Source organism: Numida meleagris, chromosome 12 (assembly GCF_002078875.1).
Source record: "Numida meleagris isolate 19003 breed g44 Domestic line chromosome 12, NumMel1.0, whole genome shotgun sequence".
Lineage (NCBI taxonomy): Eukaryota > Metazoa > Chordata > Aves > Galliformes > Numididae > Numida > Numida meleagris.
The window spans coordinates 14,003,876-14,024,189 of record NC_034420.1 but is presented as its reverse complement, the minus strand read 5'-3'; the positions used below and the strand labels follow the sequence as shown (position 1 = coordinate 14,024,189).

Below are 20,314 nucleotides of genomic sequence, written 5' to 3'. Positions count from 1 at the left end.
GGAGCAGAGACACTGCTTCCTTCGTGAGTTTGTCTCAGTTTATCGAACTTCCTGATATAGCCACAGTGGGCATACGCAGTGCCAGAAGAGGCAGCAAAGCGATTCAAAGTACTGGGAGCAGTTTGCAGCCCACAGCCATTTCCACGCAGGTGACAGACGCTCTCCTTCCGCAGCAATGACTTCTGCTCTTCTTTCGCAGACCTGATGTAAACTCCTGATGTCTTCAGTGATTGCACTAACACCTGACCCCAGCTGATTTCTGCTTGTGTCCGCAGTTCAGCTCAGAATCGGGTGATAACATTTCGCCTGCACTAACCCCTGGTCTCCAAGCAGCACCAGTTACATGATGACACGGCACATTCCCCAAGCAGCTCCCTCCCCTGTGCTGCTCACCCAACAGAAGCACTGAGGATCAGCCACAACACAGAGGAAATACAGCTGGCATCCTGCGGGGGGACTTCCTCTAAAGGGCTCAGAGCGATTGAAATGCAAACAACTCCGAGTATGAAAGTACTGTAAAAGCACACAAGCTCCTTTCAAAGGCAGAAAATGCCACCAGTAACATTGTGTGAGGTGACACGAAGAGACATCTTCCCTCCTGTGTTCGGAAGGGAACTTGGCTTACCTTCGGCAGGCTGACAGGAGTCCTTGGCTTTGTTCTGGGATTCTTGATCAATTGCCTTTGATCCAGAGGAAGCAAATGATACTTCATGGCCTCGATAAGGAAGTCTTTGCATGTGTTGTTATTCTTGATTAAAGCTTCTTCTTCAACTGTCTGAGAGCATGCACACACATGAAAGGTCACTTAAAGTGAAGCACTTGGTGGCACAGGGCACAAGGAGCACACGGAAACTAGAACTTCTCCAAAGTACCAACACAAAACATGTGGCAGACAGACAGAGAATTCCAGCTCTTTCCAAAGAAACAAATGCATTCACATCCAAGCTCCCTTTCTTCCAGAATCATTAAAGAGCAGCAGCTCTCCCTCTATTTTATCACCCTCTGTCAGACACCTAATATCTCAGAGGAGAATTCAGCAGGAGCCTGCATATAAAATGAGTAATTCCTCTTTTTGAGTCATAATTTTTAAGAAAAGGCCATATCTGTTCCTGCATCAGAGGATACAGTTGAAAAGGAAGAAAAAAAGACATTATGCATTCATCTTCTGTATATCAATTTTATTTCTGTTGCATTGACTTTTTAGACATAAGATGAAAGCAGAGCAGTCTAAAAGCCCACATACCACCTCCTTCTTTGGGGATTCTCAGCTCATTATTGAGGCCCAGATCCCAGGAATTAAGCTGTCAAGAACAATCTCTAAGTCAGACTAAGAGCACATCTCGCCTGCCGTCACATCAACCCATCCCCACCGAGTGCTCCTGCACAGGACTCTTCTTAAGCCAAAATTATCAGACATGCACTAGGGAGAAAACTGTGCAGCCTTGTACGAGCAGCACCTGAGTGTTCTCAGGGCAAAAAATCCCAAGATATCTCCTTCTAAACGCTTCCACTGAGACTGGTAGGAATGCAGCTCCTAGCACTGCTGGGCAGAGCACAGGTCACATTTTACAGGGTTTCTGCATGTGTGCACACAAGCACACACAGATTTCAGAGCCCGCCCACTCTTCCCTTTTATTCCTGTGTTGACAGACTCCGCTTCACGCCAAACTAGCCATCTCAGAAGCAAACAGCCAAGCCACTGATTAAGAAGCTTAAGTGCAATATTAATTACGTATTTGCAGACTAACCTGTACAAGGTAATCTCTGGGCAAAAGGGGGAGGCGAACATGCTCCATCAGCTTAGCCATGTGCTCTAAGCGAGACTCCTTCTCGTAATTTATCCAAGAAATGACCGCTTCGAAGACCTACGCAGATCAAAACACATTGAATGTAGAAAAGAGAACCAACAGGCCCGCAGTCACCTCGCCCACATCGGAAGCACCGCGATTTCGCAGTGTTGAAGGAGATGCAAGATCTCCACCAGACAAACAGATGAAGAAGCGGGGACAACGTGCAGGTAGCACCATCACCTCGGTAGCAGAGAGGTGAGCTCAGCACGCGTGTTCGTGAGCACCTCCCATCCCGCTGTGCTGTACCCTGAGCTGAGCATGTGTCCAGCACAATCATACACCTCTTCTTGCACAGGGCTCCTGGAAGGCAGCCAGGAAACTTAATTGGCCTTTTGACATTTGCACTGGGCATTATTCATGAAATCAGCCACACCGATTACCGCCGATAACAAATACCCCTCCTGAAGGAGCCAGCTCAAACAGCGAGTCCCTGTGCTCACCTCCCTGCTTAACCAGCACAACACATCCCCCAGAGTGATAAACCCACAGGACAGATCTGCCCAGATAAGGCAGGCACAGGGAAACAAGGGCATGCCGGGCAGGCAGGACAGCAAGGAGTGCAGCCTCAGCTGTAACACAGCAGGATATTGATCTTTGCAGTGGAGCATCCCAATGTCCAAATGACAGTCTGACACTCCGCTTGCACCTACAGAAAAATTATGGCTGCGATCCCACTCTGCTTACTGATGAGGTTCTGGGAGCATCCCCTTGCACAGCTGCCCTCACCTAGCGCCCGCCCACCAGGGTCACCCCGTGGCCAGGGCAATTTGCAAAGAGATTTTCTTCCATCCCTCCCCAAAGAACCATTTGGTTTGGGCCCAAGGTCAGTAACTTGACAACAGGAACCGAGGGCACCACCTCGCTCCCCGGTTGTTGCAGCAAGTGCATCTGCAGGAGGCACTGACAGACGCTTGCTCACACAGAGGAGAGGCAGAGCGGAGGGGTTTCCTCCTCTTTGCTGAACTATACACTCAAAAAAACAAAGTGAGCAGTAAAGCAGCAGCCTCATTTCCTACGCCGACAAATGCTCTTGCTGAACTGCTTGGAATTCAGGAAGCTGCAATGAGGATTTCAGCAAGCAACAGGGAGCCCTGTAATCAAACCCCAGCGAACAGCAGAGGAAAATACTGCAGAAGCTTCAAGTGTTTTCAAATGCAAATAAACAAACTATTTCACTTTGGCTACAAGGCATTTAAAATGGAAACTAGGTTGTTACGAGATTTTTAATTGCAAATGAGCACGGAAGGAGCAGAAAGCAATGTTTAGCCCACAAACGTGCTGGCATTAACCTATTCTGCACCAGCCCAACAGGGCACTGGAGCAATTAATCCAGGTCCAGAGGAACATGACAGCACCAAATTCTGGGCAGCCCCCAAAGCAGACTTCCCACTCAATGGACAGAAGGGCAAAGCCTGGAACATCTCCCTTCTGCACACTATCAGAGCAAAGAGCACACCCAGATGTTTCTCAGCCTCTTCAGCCCAAAATCCAAGTGTTAGATGCTGCCAGGACCAAGGACCAAACCGTGCATCAGCTCCTGTTGCACGCTAGCAGCATGTGTTGGTTACTGGGCTCTGTGTAAAGACCCCAAAACAAAAAATCCCAAATCCTCTTAAAATTTCTTTCACCACTATTCTGAATTGTCAGAAGTCATTTCCTGAGGATCGCAAGCCCCTCAGTTTCACACATCATTAGTAAATGTGAATAAACGTGATTTTTGTTCATATTGTTTTTTCCTTGCTTGCGTATGCTGCTCTAATTAAAGACCTAATTAGGTCAGGTACAGAATTCAAAGTACTCAGCCACAGCAAAAGGCACAGGCAGGGACAAAAATAAACTTTTGTCCGAGGCCCAAAGAGGCTGTGCAACTGCAGGGGTTGGCCCCAGCAAGGGGGAGAGGGGAAGAAAGGACGATGGCCTTGAAATAAGTGGGAAAATGCTTTGGAGGGGTCACATTACAACTCAAATATTTCCGTGGCAGCACACAATTTTTTGTAGTCATGATAGCCAAAGGATGCAAGTATGCCAACAGTTAAGGAGTGCATTCTACTAAGCCAGTTAGTATCAGCTGAGGGGTGGCAGAGGAAGGAGAGAACACCCAGCCAGGTCTGAGGCACTGTAACAGCAATGCTCGCCCTGCCCCTTGCTGCCTTCTGGCCCTGCCAGGGCTCAGCTGTGACACCAAGAGGTGGGGATGCTCCAGCTGAGGTGTGGGACACGATGAGTACAGGAGCCTCTCATGAAGTCTGGTTGGGACAACTTAGCCCTCAAACGTTTGAGGTACTTGCTTACTTACTATATTTTGCTGCTGAAAAATAATTACCTATCTACACATGGGTGTATATGCATGTACAGGTACAGAAAGAGAAAGGTCAGGAAAACTGCTTGTCTGCGTGCTCATCTGTCATACTGAAGCTAACCCAAAGAAGCAGCCTGCCCATCTGCCCTCAATTTTCAGCACTTCTCTGGACTCCAGCACATATTTCACATTTATGTTCAAATCCTGTTCTGTGCTTATCTCCTGTTATTAGTATGCAGTTTTGAACGTGCAGCTTATGCTTCTATTTCCTTCCACCAATTTGCACATTCAACATTTAGAACCAGCTAAAGAAATACTGGTTATGACTGTATAAAGCGGAGACGAGGGAGTGGGTACTTTGATTTCTCTGGGCTCAAGGCCAGTAAAAGCTTTTTAACAATGCTGCAGAGCACTGGAAAAATTGGTTACTAAACCTGCACTTCTCTTTGCAGACAGCTTGGCTCACGCAAAGCAATTCTGCCAGGAGTTCACGTGGTTTGCTTTCCCCTTCCAGCCCTGCGTGAGCAGCAGCAGCACGCTGCCGAAACGCCCCCGTGCTCCTGGTGTGCTGGCTGGGATCTGAATGAGGTCTGTGTGCATCTACACCTCCTGTGCTGCAGGTTTTCTGGCAAGTTTTGTGGCCCATGTGGGCCCAAGTACATGCACATCTGCAGCACTGACGGGCTGGGGTGGGTGGGTGCGCAACTCTGGAGGACAGAATGGCAGCACCCAGCACGCTGGGGTCCAACCCCACCATAACATAGGCATTCACCAGAGGGCCTGAAGGTCCAAGCCAGGTAATTCCCAAGCTCTCCTGTAGCCCCTACAGGTGTCCATGTCTCTGTCCCTGGGACACACAGCCCAGAACCCCGCTGCAGGCCATGATAAGGGGCTGCACACAGGACTCACCAGGTGCCATAACCCACTGCTCCAGCTCCTATCCAGCACTGCAGACTGCATGAGGTGTGTTCAACATTTGGGCCACAAAATATCAACCACAAGTGACTTATTTCCCTCTTCCATTAAAACAACTGACGATGCCAGGAAAACGTTCCATCCTTTTTGGTTGTGGGCTGCTTCTACTTGTTCTGTCCAAAGTGCAACAGAAGGCAACACTCCTCCCTGGCCTAGTGCAATTCACCTATTTTTGAGGTTTTACAACAGGTAATATGAGCTTTACACCAACAGCAGATGGGAGGCTGGAATTCAGTTCTGTCCCCCAGGGCTTTTGGAAGAGATATGGATCAGAGAATCATTACTTTCTATAAAGAACAACCAAGTGAAGGTCATTTTAATGTGGTTTAAAGATTTGCACTATTTTTAATTTTCCTTCCATGAGCTCTGTTGGAAAACGGCCCCCTAAAGAGCATAACACGAGAACAGTTTCCAATGTAAGATCTAGAAGCATTCCAACACTCTTAAATGTTGCTATACAATTTACTGTACCTTTTCTTCAGAGGAGACTGTGAGCTTGTCACTTGATATTAAACTGCAAACCTGGTCCAGACTAAGGCTAAGAAATTCTTCTCCTAGCATCACTTCAGGAAAGTGCTGCTCTGTTCAACAAATGAAAAAGGGGAACAGAAAATTATAATGATTTCAGTCAGTGGAAGGACTGCAGCGTCCAGAGAACCGCTATTATTACAGCTCTGAGCAACCAAGACAAACAACACACTGCAACTGAACGGCGGCACGAAGAAAACAGTCGCAGAGGAGGCTGAGAAATGTGATGCTGTTTAAAGTAACACAAGCCCCATGAGACTCTTTCATAAAAGAAAATAAATCACAAAGTGGAACTTAATGTTCTGCAAAGCCACAAAGTTCCTTCCAGGGGCAAATGTGAGTACTGGTGGCAACTGAGATAAGTGTCAATGCCTTCCTTAAAACAGCACACAACTTGGCTACCTCGGGATTCAATTCTTACCCATTTCAACAACCTAGGCAGAATCAAACCTGCCCAACACTTGGATGAGAGACTCCAGCAAGGGTCCCTGACATGTGTAGGTATTCAAAGCAAAGCCCACTTAACATGCATCAGCCAGCTACAGTCAGTTTGGTGGACACAGGTCAGCAGCAAACAGCAAGGGGTCCCAGAGCATCCAGCTCCATCTGTGTGCACAAAGGGGCACACAGAGAGATGGGCAAAAGGGGAACCTCGTCCCCTACACACAAATGGGATCAGATCTCCTTCTCCACTTCTACCTTCTAATTTTTTCCAGATGTGCATAAACTTGACCTTCCTCCTTCAAACCCTCAGCACCCACTTTCCTGGCAGCTTTGTCTCCTTCTACTTAGGCTGCAACCATACAAATTTCTTCTCCCTTTATGCCTCCAAATCCCTTCATGCTGTAACTTTGGGAGCCACTTAAAATACAGGAATTCACATCTCTGCCCGTAATGCTAAACTGGAAGAATTCAGCTTGCAACAGATCCAAAAGGAATCATCAAATCTGTCATGCTTTACATCTAACCAAAAGGCATTTTCTAGGAAAGAACTTCCAGGTCAAAATGGCCATCAGCCAGTTGCAGGCAATTTTAGTTTTCCTACAGTTTCTTACAATTTACACCAATTTAATCCTGCCATTTGCTACATCCCATTTCCCTTTGACTGAAACACAAATCTTTAGCTTGGAGCAGTTCACATTCATATCCAAAGAGCTCTCTCTGCAGCAGGATCTGCCTCTTGTTTTCACCTCCGCAAAGCGCTTTGCCTGCCAAAAAGCAGCTCTACAGGGACACGAGCTGGCACAACTTCCAGAGGGGATCTCCTTGCAGAACTCACCCAAACAACACCTTCCCAATGCTGGTGCTGCAGAGGACACTTGGCTTCCCCAGCCGCAGACTCCACTTAACCCAACAGGCACTCAAACTCAACAGCTAAGCCAAAGGTTCTGACTAAAAACATCGGTATCTGGACAAAGCTTAATATTCTGTGTTGTGCTGGAAATCACATACAAAATCTACTGAACTCTTCTGGTCTTAAATGCTTGAAAAACAGGAAATGCTCCCGACACAGTGATCTGAACGCACTCTGACTTCTGGACACAATCTCCTATTCATTCTGGATTGGCATCTGGAAACAGAAAGATATTGGACCTCTGTTATTTGTTGGAAGCAAGTAAAAATATTTACTGATTTTAATAAAGTAACTCGTGCCTGCTTCCATCAAGGCAGCTCCTCTGCCTACTCAAGTTATCCTTTGGCCAGAACCAGGCACTGCCCAAGCAACTGAGTTCACATATGCATGGACTCTTGAGCCTGGAAACTTCTGTCTTGGTTTAAGGCTGTTGTATAAACAACATAGCAAAAAGAATTTTAATGGCATTTTTATTAATGGAGTTCCATTAACATTACATGGGCTACTGTACAAACTGGGACTTATGAAGGCCAATAAAACAACAAAGCAGACTTTCTAATTGCCAAACAACCAAATAAATATACAGTGAATGCACTGCTTGTTGAATTAAAGATTAAACAGGGCCTGGAAGCAAGGATAATGAGATACTACAAGCAAGCCTTTACACAATTAACCATTCCTTCCAGGGTACCTTTTCCTCTAGGGGATAATACAGCCAGAGCAGTTGAAAAGATTTCACTTTTACTTGCAGGAGAATAGGGGAGGACTCGATGGGCACATTTTTATTCCACTGAGCCTACTTATGGCCCAATTAAGGACAAAAAACATACCAAGGAAAACATTGCAGGACAGAGCAGGTGCTCTGGGAGAGAGCAGGTGTATTTTTGCCTACACAAATAGACAGAAAAGCAGAAAAACAAACTGAGCAGAGAAATCCCAAGCAGAATTCAAGGGCAACTCTCCCACAGGAGACTGGAAAGTGCAGGGGAGCTAAGAGCACATGCCTGCTTGAAACAAACTCACATTTCCAACATAGAGGAGGAACACTGAAAGCCACTGCCTGCACCTACTTACTGCAACCAAACACCCACTGACAAGGAATTAAAGAAACAAGAGTTCATCTACCCATGGTGTAGGCTGCCATTGCTCTGCAGACCAGAGGCTCAAGTTGCACCACAGCTTGTTTCAGATGAGTGTTCCCATCCCCACTCACAAGATTTAGTTTTGCCCACTGACAATGTTTCGCAGGATGCACAAATCCCCAACCACAGCTTGCTGCACACAACAGAGGGCATACCCTTCGAGAGGGTAACGGGACATCAACTCTGTGCTGTTCAGCAGGAAGCTAGAGAGCTTGCCAGGAACATACTAAGGAACTACTCTGTGGGCTGGGATGCAGAGTTTGGGCCTTGATTTGGCTTGGTTTTTTGTTGTTGTTCGTTTTTATTTTACCTCCTGGTTTCCCTGCCACCAAACTACGTTTCATGATTTGCAGCATCACACGAAGTCAAAAGCCTATAACGCAACAAACAATTTCCTTTCCTAGTCTGATACTAGAAGCATGATGAGACGAATATGCTCATCTTGCTCAAGCTACGAGTTGCTGTGCCTGCAAGCAGGTTTAACTCGACAAAGGGACGACCTTTTCCTCACCTGCGTAGGCATTGGCCTGCTGCAGCAGCTCAGTGCATGCGTGCACATCTGCAAAAGCTCGAATTCCAAGGCAGTTTGTGGGATGCAGCTGGGACTGAAGAAAGTCACAGCAGTTTTTTCTAACATCCATCAACTGCAATAAACTAGCAGCTGGCAGCAATACCTGGAACAACAAGAAAGGAAAACTGGAGTTAGCAGCAGAGAAAATTTGATATCCAAATCACAAAAGTTAGATGTAGCCCCTTCTCCAGGCAGAGAGGCATCACTGTGGATGCTGCAGGGTGCCCAAACTGCCCCCACATTAGAAAGGGGGGATTGGAGCAAGCTCGAGCAGGTTTTGGTGACTGGAAAGCTCTCAGCCCAGCCCCTATCTCAGCCCCACAAAATGCCGTGGGCACTTCAGCACTGCTCATCTGTCGATGAGATACTGCTTTGTACCTATAAAATCAAGGGCAGAAAAAGAAGGCAAAACTGGATCAAGAATGCAACATCCGCTGGAAAGACCATCTTGGAGGTCAGCGAGCAAGGATAGGAAGCAGAAAACAACATGGGTCGGGATCTTCCAGCCCGTGACATCAGCTACTTCCTCTCCTACGTCTTACAGCAACTGTGGACATTTCTCATCCCAGCTCTTCCGCAGCTCTGGCTGCTCTGCACATGGTCTTCAAACCAGGCATCTGTGCTCACCATCTGAGCACAGATTTCCGGAAAATTATTTCCAACCTCCCCCTTCTCCCCCCCCCCCAAAAAAAAAAAAAAACCACCATGAATATCCCCTGCATCAAGTAGCTGTTAAACAAAAAAGTAGGTCAGCAACGTTCACCTCCCTGGATCTCAATGCCAGAGAAGGGAAGAAGCCCTCCCTTCCCCACTCGCCTGCCCCCATACTCTCATTTCCCATCACGGCAGGACACTCATAGCTTGCCCCAGGTGTTTTTTAAGCCCCTGGCATATTCCAGCCCCAGCCCAGCTCTGTGTTATCTGAGTGCTGCCACCAGTCACCCCAACAGGCAACAGTAAATAGAAAAAGAAAACAATTAACCTGGGAGCCCATTTTGGCCCAAGCCTCTTGATGCCAGGAGGAGATTAGTTTGTGGTTTTGATTAAATCAAGATAGCAATGCTCTTGTGGTTTTGGAACCTAGCTGTGAGCAACTTTCTATCTGACTGAACCATCTCCTATCAGCAGAAAGGCGAGTGCCTGACCTGCCTACAAACCACCTATGACCAGAGCTTCCTCCACACACACCCTGCCCATTAAGTATGAAAATGCAGGTGGGCTGCAGAGCTCAAATGTTTGGGGTACCGCCTCCAGGACAGAGGATGCTCACTGCTGATACCCACATCTAGAGCCCTTCGGACATCCCGGTCCTGCCACCGCAGCTTCAGGCTGGCTTGGCAGGCAGCAGGGAAGGAACATCAAACTACTGCAGATATTTCAAAAGGAGCATTATCACGTAACCCTTTAAAAGTAGGATAAAAATAGCTTATCAACAGATGAGTGGATTTTCTCTTTCTTATTTCCCAGCTGAACATCTCACCACTCTACTTTTTTTTTTTTAAACCAGGGAAGGCAAAAAGCAAGCAAAGGATATCCGCTAGCACAAAGCCTGTTTCCTTTAGAAATAACAGGAGGAAATGCCCTGCCTGATCATGCAGCAGGACCCAACTCCAGCCTCATTAACACCCAGGCAAGTTACTCACTTGGGTCTGGATTTGGCTTTTAGTATTTGAACTCCAACCACTGCAAACAATTTAGAGCAAATACTATTCAACCTCCTTACCAAATCCAATTGTCTATCGTAATTGTACCAAAACTATCTGTTATACTACTGGAGATTGATTTCCTTGCTAAATAAATTATGTCCAGAACCTCATCTATGGCACTGAACAGCAATAACCATCTATTTCTCCAGCTGTGCTCTCACTCTGCAGACTCTGTACCAGCCTCACATTTTACAGAACACTGCCTGTGCCACTAAATACTTTCATAAACCTTTGATGTCTCTAAACTAGAAAAATCTTTCAGCCAAAAGTGATCCGTCTTGCTGTAAGGTTCTCTCAGCATTCAGGGCATTAATGCTGGACTTCAGAGCCTGAAGTTAGCTTGCAGGTAACCTCAGCCAAGAGGCAACCCACAACATCCCTCCTCTGCAGATGGGGAGAGGAGCACTTCCCCAAGGCAGGGGAGACACTGAAGCTTTTAAGCTGCTTTGACAATTTAGTCAAATTGGAAGCCAGGAAGGTTACCAGCTGTAATCCTCAGCAGCACATCCAGAGCCACAGCTGGGACTGCACATCTGTCCAAACAGGGAGACAACTCCCAGGGGAAATCATGAGCGGAAAAACAAGCAGATTTGGCATCTGCAGGGCAGGTTACATACTCAGTTTTCATCATATAGCTCTACACTTCACATGAAGCATGGAGATAAAACGACATTACTGTCATGTGGCTTTTCAGTGTAAGGAAGGCAAGGAGCCTTTACCACTCCCTCATTGCTACCACATAGCACTGAGCATGAACAACAGTGCTTCTGACATGCTCCACCTGGGTGCAAAAGCCAAGGCAGCACATGCATGGGATCAGGAAGCCACAAACCTCCAGGAACAGGCATAAGAAGAAGGGATATAAAGGTAAGTGAGAAAACAGGGGAGAAGCTTGCCTTCTCCAACTTCACACAGAACAGCTGAGCTGTTTCTCAGTAAGAAGTGAGATAAGGAAGCAGAGAAACATCTGCCAGGCTCCCACAGCCCCTGGTGCCACACGTACAAGCCAACCTAGAAGAATTCCTGAGGGTGTAGGAAGGACACCAGTCCAGCAGAGCTCAGCCTGCTGCCGAAGGACTGCAGCACTCCAGGAAGGCGATGCCAAGCAAGGAGCAGAGAGAAAACAGCCCTAGTTCATTGCATTTCCTAAAGCTGAGCTGAAAGGCTCTCTGCCTCACCCTCGGCTTGAGCCTACTGTAGCTTTTGAAGCACGCAGTAGGAAGGGAGATGAAATGACCCACTTAGCACCCCTGTACCGCGGCTGTATTGAAACTGCATCCGCCTCAGACACTCTCCTTCCTTTCTTTTGAAGTCTTTAAGTCCTTTGGGAAACCTGAGGTGCAGAAGCACACTTCTGAATAAGAAGTGCTATCGATTCCAGCAAAGCTTCATTCCTTCTTTCTCAAGTCATTTTTTATTATGATCGCTGTGCCTGCAAAGCTGACAGTTCCAACATCTATTTCCCCCAGTAAACCGATTTCCAGACATCTCTTCATTTCCCCTTCCATCTGAGCCATACCTCAGGCTGTGGTAGTAGACAAGGACACACCACGCATATGGTACTCTGTGGCTCATCAGTAAAAATTTAATTGTGAAATCAGGTTACTCAGGATTTTTCCCAGGGAATCATTACAAACCTAATGGTAACGACTTTCTTAATTGGGAGGGTAATTCTCAGGCTGCCTGCAAGTAATTAAGTGTCATCGGTAAGGACGGGTACGACATGCTAAACAGAAACTGTATTCACCACCCACAGCTCTGTTGGACATCTGCATGTGGCTTACACTGAAGCCAGCCAGGCCTTCAGTGAACACGTGTGAGCTTCCCTAATTCACTTCTATCAGTTTTCCACACTTCTACAGAAATTGCACAGCACTTTTTTTTCCCCCCCCACAGAAACTTATCAAGCTCCACATTCAAATGAACGAGATCCTTTTGTCATACATACGACACAGGTGTCTTTCCATCTGACCTCGATGTGGGGTACAACAGAAGAGAAGCCAACAGAAGATGGTGAAGAGAAATCCCTGGATGGATTTTCCTCAGACTACAGCAGTGAAGACAAATTCCTCCTTTGCTCCACACCTTCCAAACAAGCAAGAGTTTGAATCCCAGATGTGTTCTGAGACAGAACACTCGGTGCAGAAACCATTCTATTGCCTGTCATCCCTGAGCCATCCTGCTGCTGACTCTATCACCTTGCAATCTCTCTGAAAATGAGGTTCCAATGCATAAAGAATAACCGAGCTGGTCAGGCTGGTTCTCACCTGTGTTTCAAACTGAAAGAGGGGAAGTTTAGGTTAGATGTTAGGAAGAAGGGCAGTGAGGCACTAGCACAAGCTGCCCAGAGAGGCTGTGGATGCCTCATCCCTGGAGGTGTTCAAGGCCAGGCCCGAAGGGCTCGTGGGCAGTTCAGTGTAGTGGCTGGCAACCCAGCTCACAAGGGGGTTGGAACTGGATGACCTTTGAGGTCCTTCCCAACCCAAGCCATTCTCTGATTCTACGATACAAAAGGAGCACTCACCACAACATGGGACTCTTACCTGCACAGACCTCTGAGGAGTAATTTACTACATAGACGTCTGGAACTGACCGCGCCGGCCCCTTGGAAAACGAGGAAGGATGTGTATACAAGAACAAAACAAAAACCACAAAAAAAAAAATCCCAAAACTTTGTGAAACAAAACGTCAAACAGCTACAAAAATACATGCTCGGGAAAACAGCCTCACTTCCCGGACACTCTATTAGGCCTACAAAAGCCAAAAAAAAAAAAAAAAAAGGCAGGCTTCTATTAAAAAAGAAACAAGAAAGCACTGATATGAAGGCTTGCTGCTGTGACACACTGGGCACCACCTCACATCAGAGCCCCACACATGGGAGCCCTCCTGCCCTCGCTCCCACAGCACCTTCACTGCTCGGCTTCTTCTCCTTTCAACTCTGCTCTCATTTTCTTTTGCTCACTGACAAGATCTTTCCATTTATTCATGTGTTTGGTACATTGGCTGTATCTGCTTATTTCACGCCGTTTAGCAGTCTTGTTTCTTCTCCTTTCTATAATGAAGTTAACGGGCACATTTATCCAGGAATCGCTTCTTCCAGTTTCTTCTCGTTGGTTTGCCTTTGCAGTTGTGAACCTTTCCAAGGAAAGGCAGAACATTCTTTTCTGCTGACCCTTCTGTGGCCACAGGTGGACATTAACGCATTTATGGCATTCTGCTCAGCAGTGAAATACCCACAGGCAGGATGGAAATTTCTCTTTAAAATTTTGATGGGCTTCTTCACAAAATGATATTAAATTCCATAAAACATTTTAAGCACAGACATTTTTAACACATAATAAAACTTAGACTAGTCCGTTAATCTTGCCCTAGATCAGCTTCATTTTTTAGCCTTCACAAATTAATGTACCTCCAGCCTACAGAGTTACTCACAAGGTGGTTATTTAAATAAATCATGGGAAAAAAACCTGCTTTATTAGACTGGGAAAAACCTCCATGTCTAAAGATTAGTATTCACCAAACATATTTTTGATCTTCCTGTCCAAGAGATGTGAGCCAGAATACGAAGACATGCAGGGCTCTTACTTCAACTTCTTGTAATCCCCAGGCCATAGGAAGGCAGGATATCGCTAGGCTTTACTGAAAGAAGACTTTGAGTTTTCTGTTTGATCACAAAATGCAACATCTGGGCTCCTGAGGCAGGTATCTCCTGCCAACACAGAGCAGGCACTGCAACCTGCCCCAGCTCCCACACTGCTTGTGCCAGGTGCAGCTGCGCACGAGCACTGTGATGCTCGCATGGGGAAAAAGCTGGAGCACACGTGGTAGCTTCCAGCTAGCTCCATTTGATGCAGCCTGACTGGCTCCAGCACAACAAATGGCAGCCTGAGCTCAGCCCATCTCACGTGCTGAGTGGGTGCTCCTGGGCCCCCCACCAACCAGCAGCATGGAAGGAAAGCAGACGCTTCAGAAAGCTCGTGGCTGTAGGGCTTCGCGTTCCCCCCAGGAAGATGCCAGCTTGATGATGTGTAAATGCCATTTTTCCTCCAGCAATGGAAGACCCCAGAGGTTCAAGGAACTTCACCTTGCTTTCCCACTATAAATTACTGACGGTATGTTCTACCTCAGATCCCCAAAAGCTCAACTACACACTGCAGTGAAGGAGGGGACCTGCGATGGCTTTGTGCATCCGTTTCTTTGCTGTAACAGCACCTGGAAGATTCATGTAGGAAGAGCCATGTTCTACAGCACAGCAAGGGCCTGTGCCATCCACAAGAGATTGGAGCAGATGAGTATGTCTCATCCACAACAATAACTCAAGTTCAAGCAGCAAAGAGCTTCTAACCAGTCTAATTTTGCTATCTTAATTAGGTCAATGGAAGAGTGGCATTTCTCCTCTCCCCCCCCCCCCCCTCCCGTGACACTGGCTGCTGACGCCCCGTCCAATGCCCAAATCACAGGCAGGAGGACGCCAGGCTCCAACTGTCACTTGCAAACAAAAATGGGGAACAAGCACCAAGCTCCCAGCATCCCCTCCAGACATCAGCAGCTAAGTGCACAGCCCTTTTCTTCTCATAAATACAAGCACAAAGAAAAAGCTTTACCAGTAGCCACAGCCATGTGACACAGACAACAAAACACTCTTCCTCAGCATCCTGCTTTGTCTGTAGGCTGCCTTTCAATTACTCCTTCCCCTTCCAGACTAATATTTACCTCAAAGAGCTGCAAGACAGAATGCACACAAAGAAGGGAAGAATGCCCTCATTTTAACAATATATTCCACTCAGAGCTCCGCCAAACTATTCAAACTCCCCAGAAGAACTTAAAAACTAACAGCCAGCTTCCTCTGCCATGACCTGAAGCCACATTTGACTTGCTGCTTGTTTGTGTGTATTCTGACCTTCGACAGACTGACCCACAAGTCAGCACAGCTTCTTGGAAGGCAAATGCCTAAGCTCATTACTAAAGCTTGATACAAAAGCTAAATGCAACAGGACTTAAGCACAGGCAAAGCAGCAAACTGCCTCAAGACTAAGCAAGGCTGGAAAGAGCTCTTTTCAAGTTCAACCTTTTACTTTCCGCAGCCTGAAGAGATCACTTATCCCCGAAGGCCTTTGAGGTGCCAGCTTCTGACTTGGGTTTCCAGGGGAATGGCTGAAGCAGACTCACCTGCACGTTCTCTTCCGTGACCTCTATCTCAGCTGTGTAGATATAATCAATCAGCTTCCTCAGTGTCTGCCCATCCACGTCTTTTATCTCGATCTTCTTGGCTTTGCTTTCAGACATGTCTCCTGAAAAGCATTTTAAAAGGACAGTCAGTTTGCTGCACAGGAGCTCTTTTCAGGCCACTGCTCCCCACACCTCCAGCACATCCTGCTGCTTCCTAATGACTGCCCTGACACTATCCCTGACTATCTAAAGACAAACACTGAGATTCTCAGAAGCCACTTAATGCCACCTAAAGAGCATCTCAATGTTGGAAGACACCAGTATAAGATAAAACTCGTCAATAAGTACAAGGAGGGCTTTTTTTTTGCAGGAAAACAACCTGCCATATTCAGCTGCATTTAAACACGTACAGGGGCTGAAAAAGCAACACGGCCCTCTGTTGTGTCTCATCACAGACACAGGATCAAACAGACTTTGGACAAGCCTTAGCAGGGCTCGCTTTATTCATCTATTTATTATAAATACATATATACAGGTAGATGAGTAAGCTGCAACAGCTATATCCAGGTGCTTTGTGGTATACCACACAATAAAGGCGAAGTCGTGTTACCATCCATCTTGAGGAATAGCCTGAAACCTGCTAAAGGAAACAGGTGTGCATCCAGTGCACACACAAGTGTGCTGTGGGAAGGAGAGGGGACTCCCCGGGGCCCTTCCAGCCTTCACATGCAGGGAGACATCACCCAGCCCAGGCTTAACCAGCGGGACCTCCAGGAAGCACAGGACAGAAAGAGCAAGCTCCAAAGCAGAAAGGAAATGACAAATGAAAAACTAAATCTAAACCAAACAGAGCTTGAAGAAGCGCTAATTCTTAAACCCGAGCATGAATAATCACTACGCTAAGAAATCTGGTGACTCAGTACTGCTGTGGGATTAAGAGGAAAAACAGTTTCTACAGCCTAAGTGTGAAGTAATTACAGCCTACAGCTCCATACGGAGCACGACAAGACGTGGCCAAGCACACTGAGTGCACAGCACACGGCACGGAGCAGGTTGCTAATGGGGGTTCAAAGTCCTGGTCCTGGACATTAAACCTTCGGGGCTTTACTTACACCAGTAAGGAGGCAAATAACAGGAGCTGGGTCAGACCATAAGCATTAGAAGGGCCAACAACATCCCAAGGGAAACTCGGGCTGAAATAATATTTGCTCCGACTTCCATTTTTAATATTAATTAATATCAGTTTTATAAAGAGAAGCCCATGAATACAAATGTCCAAGTACAAAGGGATACAAGTTGGATTTTTTAATTGGTGAAACAAACCTCTCAGCCCAAGAACTTCTCCCCATCCCACAAAAAAAAAAATCTCCAGAGAAGAGGGGGATTCTGTGAGAGGGCTCAGCTCAGCACACGTGGAGCTGAAGCAGCTTGGAGGACCTAGACAAAATCCCACAGGTGAGGGGCAAAGCAGAGCAGACAGTCCCCACTGGAACCAGGGGGCAGGGGAGGGGCTGGGACACTCTCCCCCAGAACTGATGCAGAAACAGCTCAGAGGGACCGATAACATCGGCTGTCTTTGTGTGCTCACGTGACACAGCCTACAAAAATAAAGGCTGTGTGGGCTCCTACACCCACCAGCAAGCTGCCAGCCCTGCGTGCTAATGTCCTCCACTGGCTCTGCTCCGACAACATCCCACAGCCACAAAGGGAGTCACACTGCGTCCTAGGGCAGGGGCAGAAGGGCTGGGACTGGAGCCCTCCAGCCACTTGTCCTGATGAGAAAAGTAAGAAAAGGCCGCAAACCCCACCCCCTAAGTTCTTGGAACGAGATGAATTTGAAGGTCCCTCCCAACCCAAGCTATTCTGTGATTGCTGCGTTGATGCCTCCTCCCTCTGCAGTGCTGAAATCCCCCCACGTTTCTCACAGTAACAGCCCCAGCAGCATCTCCATAGTATCTGCTGTCCTTCCTGAAATGACTACTGGTTTTTTTTTTCTATATGATGGAAATTATTATCACCAATCATTCCCCGATGCGACGCCAACAAGGACCATGCATCTGAAACATTCCCAAAGACCAATAAAGAACAAGAAATGCTGGGTCCTGCCTCTCCTTCAAGTAGTGGAGGACGCAAGTGGAATAACTGCCTGTTTATTGCAGGATTTCCCAAGGCAATCATCAAGAGATAGGACCAACCAGAGGACACTAGATGGCAAAAGAAAGATCCCAAGGTCATCAGAAGGCCATCTATGAGACCAAGATCGGGCCCAACTTACAGGGACACACCTGCAGACAACACCAGACAATGGAGCTGAGCTGTGGGTCCTGGTTCATTGCTCAAGGCTTTATCCTGACCATGTGCTATTACTGCCCAGGGGTCCCCCCACACCCCAAGAAGGGTTTTCTCCAGCAGGGTCGCTGCGTGCCCAAGCTGCTCCCACTCATGCATCCTGCATCCACCCTGCACACATGCACACGTGGCGGTGCAGCTGCCAAGTCACATTGCTGACGTGCAACACAAAGCTGAAAAACAAACCCCAACAAATAGCCGAGCTGAGATTTTAAACACTCGCCCTTCAGAAGCAGCTGGAAGAATATCACACTCAGTCTTTGCAAGAAGTTCCAGGCCTTGGAAATTTGGGACCAGAACTGAGCAGACAACTGGTCCTTGCCTGACTTGCTGCCTGCAGGGACATGCTGGGGCCCCACAGCTGCCACCCAGCCCAGGGCACGCCAAGTGGCCGCGTGACTGCAGGGACCTGATTACTGGTTAACTGGCTGCATGAGGGATTACACTTCTGGAGAATTCCTGCATGGAAACATAAGCAGCTCCAGCCCTGCTCTGCACCACTGCATTCCTGCTCAGGTGACCTCTAAGGATCAGAGGGTTTTACAGTGATTTTTATTTTTTTTTTCTTAAACCTTGTCAGGAGCCAGCATCACAAGCACTCCCTCCCTGAAGTGCCAATGCCAAGGCTCCCTACAGAACAGCAGTGCTGTTTACCTCTGCTCCCACACGGGTAAAGCCACATGGCAAACCTCACATCTTGTCTAACATTCAGACATTGGTTCACACTTAAGCTTCTTTCCCCCCTCCATTACAGAAGGGGAGGAAAGATGCCCAAATGACAGACTTTTTCCTGAGAAACGCTGCATTTTGCATCTAGTAAGGCAAATAAAACCAAGCCTAACCCCAAGGTTTGTAAAAGCAAGAAGGACCCACATTGCCAAGCTTTGACCTCTTTGAAAAAGGCTTTCTCCTCTTCAAGGCCACAGACCGAAGGACAAAAAACAGGGGCAAAATCCCCCAGCGTGCTGGAGCTCTGGGACCATGGCAACCATTCTCTGCAGCATACATTTTCTTTGTATTTGGTTATATCAGCTCCCATCCCAGAAAGGAGGACAAGGAAAAGGAAAGGAAGCTAAGGTGCTCCTGACCATACTAATGTTACCAGAAGGACCTAAGTAAGTCGGCCAGTGCCTGCCTTGGGTCCAACACGCCTCTTCTTGCTGTCCCACCCACCCGCAGCCATAGGCTACAGGGATTAGGTGATCAGGGCCAGAATTCTGTCCCCTCCTTCCCTTCACATTGAGGTTGCATTCGCCATTGCCAAAATACACTGGATAGTAACAATGCACCCTGGAAAAAAAAAAAAGCAGAACTGCTAATGCACACTGGGATCCACAGTGTTATTTCAAGCAGCAGCAACAAGTGCCATGGGAGATTAAACATCCGTGACCACGAATAAGCATCTGCAGGGCTGGGCCTCAAAACCACAACTTTTGCGCCAGCAGCTTCTTTGATGTGAACAACAGGGCACAGCACGTGTGCCTGATGTTAACAATGTGTGTTTTCATGACCCAAGCATTTGTTGAGGAATAAAAAACCACCCAGAGCAAGCCAAGCCTCATAGTAACCTTCCTGCGAGCGATATTCTGCATGCTCCCCCCATACCCTTATGCCACTCCCAAGCCCATTTACCGTGCCCCAGTGCAGGGTCTGCTGCAGAGTACCTGTAAACATCGCACAAAAATAAGGGCTGCAGGCCGCCAGGACCACACGGTGGGCTTCCATCTCCACGGTTTCAGCCACAATCACTACGTCACAGAGGAGTCGCTTGCTGGAAAAACACCAGAAAAGACAAAGATTGTTTCAGAACAGGTAAGAAAAAAAACAAAAAAAACAAAAAAAACCAAACCTATGTTGGTAAAGGCCTGAAAAAGCAAGCAGAAGTCCTGCTGCTAGGGACAAGGCACCCGAGCCCTTGGGGAACAGCAGTCAGTCCTGCAGCTTATCCCTGGGCCTGAGAACTTCCCTATCCCATGACTTAGCTGGGATTAAGAGTCACAGGGATAAAACAAGGGGTTCCAAACAAAACCAAATAACTTCTGCGCTCCCCACTGAATCACTGTGTGGCTTTAGAAAAGCCACTTCATTAATCAGTGACCTTTCCTAGCAGCCCCACGTATGTCCTTTGAGGATTCATTAGTTAATGTTTGCACAGGGCTTCGGAGATGTAGACAGCGAGAAGTGCTCAGCCTCCCAATAAGTTGGTTTAAGATGTTTGAGCATACAAATGCAAAATAAGGGCGTTCTTTTGAAATGTCAAGCCTGAAAAAAAAAAAGTTTAGTGTCTGCAAATCTAGATGTCGCCTTCTCTTCAGAAATGCTTATCAAAACGCTGTGCTTTCTCCCGGGAAACTACATATCAAATAAATGC

The 20,314-nt window shown here is 47.2% G+C and overlaps 1 protein-coding gene across 4 annotated transcripts in view; it reads right to left on the bottom strand.

Annotated features, from left to right (window-relative positions):
* Window positions 1-20,314, bottom strand: part of KLHL3 (kelch like family member 3) — a 47,475-nt gene that overhangs the window by 13,550 nt on the left and 13,611 nt on the right. For 3 of the 4 annotated variants that reach the window (XM_021410760.1, XM_021410761.1, XM_021410759.1), the window contains exons 3-8: window positions 19,608-19,714; window positions 15,595-15,716; window positions 8,660-8,822; window positions 5,596-5,705; window positions 1,749-1,865; window positions 626-775 (exon numbers count right to left, since the gene is read on the bottom strand). In XM_021410760.1, coding sequence (XP_021266435.1) covers window positions 626-775; window positions 1,749-1,865; window positions 5,596-5,705; window positions 8,660-8,822; window positions 15,595-15,716; window positions 19,608-19,714 — 769 coding nt within the window. Of the gene's footprint in view, window positions 1-625; window positions 776-1,748; window positions 1,866-5,595; window positions 5,706-8,659; window positions 8,823-15,594; window positions 15,717-19,575; window positions 19,715-20,314 lie in introns of those variants that run through there. The other variant, XM_021410762.1, reaches the window with a different exon arrangement.